The sequence below is a fragment of the Frankliniella occidentalis genome, unplaced genomic scaffold (assembly GCF_000697945.3).
Source record: "Frankliniella occidentalis isolate FOCC.00 unplaced genomic scaffold, Focc_3.1 Scaffold18, whole genome shotgun sequence".
Taxonomy (NCBI): Eukaryota; Metazoa; Arthropoda; class Insecta; order Thysanoptera; family Thripidae; genus Frankliniella; species Frankliniella occidentalis.
This window is the reverse complement of record NW_026267148.1, coordinates 1925982-1927500: the sequence shown is the minus strand read 5'-3', so window position 1 is coordinate 1927500 and position 1519 is coordinate 1925982. Positions and strand designations below refer to the sequence as shown.

The window sequence follows — 1519 nt, the reverse complement described above, 5'->3', positions numbered from 1 at the left end:
CCCCCCCGGCTCTGCCATCTCGCCCAGCTCCCCGACGAAACAACCTTCGCGCAGAGATTGGGTCCAAATAATAATTTGGCGCGGTAAGGCGCGTAAGGCCGGCGGCCGGTCCCCAGCCCATGTGATTATGCCCCGTGATTCTCCGTGGGGATATAATGAGATGGCGAGCAAGGTGCGTCGTCGCAGGCCTTTCTTGTCGTGCACACATCTGCGCGGGTCGAGAAGTAACGTTGGTAACCCCCCCTCCCCCCCCCTCCCCCTCTCTAGTAGAGTCGATTCCGTTCGTCTGAAGTCAAAGAGCTGCGGCTACAGTCGAGAAGGTTGTCGTGCTGTAGAATCGTACTGCCCGGCGCCCCTTGCCCCTCCCTTCTTCTCCTGATCCGCACCGAGCGGTCGCGATTGAACCTACCCCCCCCCCTCGCTACAAACTTTGAATGAATAAAGTTGGTCAGACTGCGTCCTGCGGGAGCGAGGGACACGGCAGCGACCCACTCCCCCTTGCTGTCTCCGCAACATGAGATATTCATTCGCCTCTGTCTCTACTACCATTATGTACAAACCGCACAACTTGTTATTTTCTCTATTTTTTTGCCCTTTTTTCAGATTTTCTTAGTCACGATTTGTTGAAACCATACGATGTAGACCGTAGGAGAATTCCGAGTAATTTCTAACCACTTTTCCTAACCATGAGGAGAAAGATGGACGCGGTGTTACGTAATAGTCGGACAGGCCATAACGTAATAACAGGGGACAGCGGGTGGGTGGGAGGGGAGCGAAGAAGGTAGCCGCACTAACCTCATTTGGGCGAAGACTTCAATTTTAACCGAGCGTGGGGTGGGTGGAGGGGGCAGGGCATCATACCAGCACATCCCTGGGGGTTACAGCATGGTCACGGCATGCTGCTTTGACGCTGTTATTTCTTTCCCTTCTTGAAATTTTTTATTTGATGATGTGTTATAAATATTGTTTTTGAATCCATGCCACTGAATTTGGAACGGTTTTCAATGTATTCCTAGAGTGTTATGGACAATTGCAATTATGAGTCATGACACAACTCATTGAGTATTTTGTTGCCAAATTAAAAAAGGTCACATTCATTGGAAGTTGTTATAAATGTGTACATTCTTTTTTTTTGCTTTGTTTCTAGGACACGAGAACTCACGTTGTGGTAGAGTTGTACGAGACGGAGCGGTCATATGTCGAGTCCTTGGAGTTCCTCGTCAAGGTGAGATCATTATTGATCATTATTTCCTTGTTGCGTCGCTTTTCCCTCCTTTGCCTAAATCCCCCAACATAAACAAAAATCGTTAGCAATTTTAACTAACGTGTTATAGAGGAACTTAAGTGGCATACAAAGCCTTCTTTAAATTGTTGATGCATCTTGTTGCGTGGTAGGTGTCTTTGTGCGTTATGGAGCCCTAGCTTTAAAATTGTTCCCTATTTTTCACGAGGGCGCGGCGTCCGCGCGCTGAGCGGACTACTTAGAGCAAGGTGTTCTTTATTGGACTCTGAGACGCGG

The 1519-nt window shown here is 48.6% G+C and overlaps 1 protein-coding gene across 1 annotated transcript in view; it reads left to right on the top strand.

Annotated features, from left to right (window-relative positions):
• The window catches only part of LOC113216271 (uncharacterized), a gene marked incomplete at its 3' end in the record, with an annotated part of 42445 nt that overhangs the window by 29908 nt on the left and 11018 nt on the right, over positions 1 to 1519 (top strand). Inside the window, 1 exon segment of the mRNA XM_052264363.1 lies at positions 1148 to 1225. Within this exon segment, the coding sequence (XP_052120323.1) occupies positions 1148 to 1225 (78 nt within the window).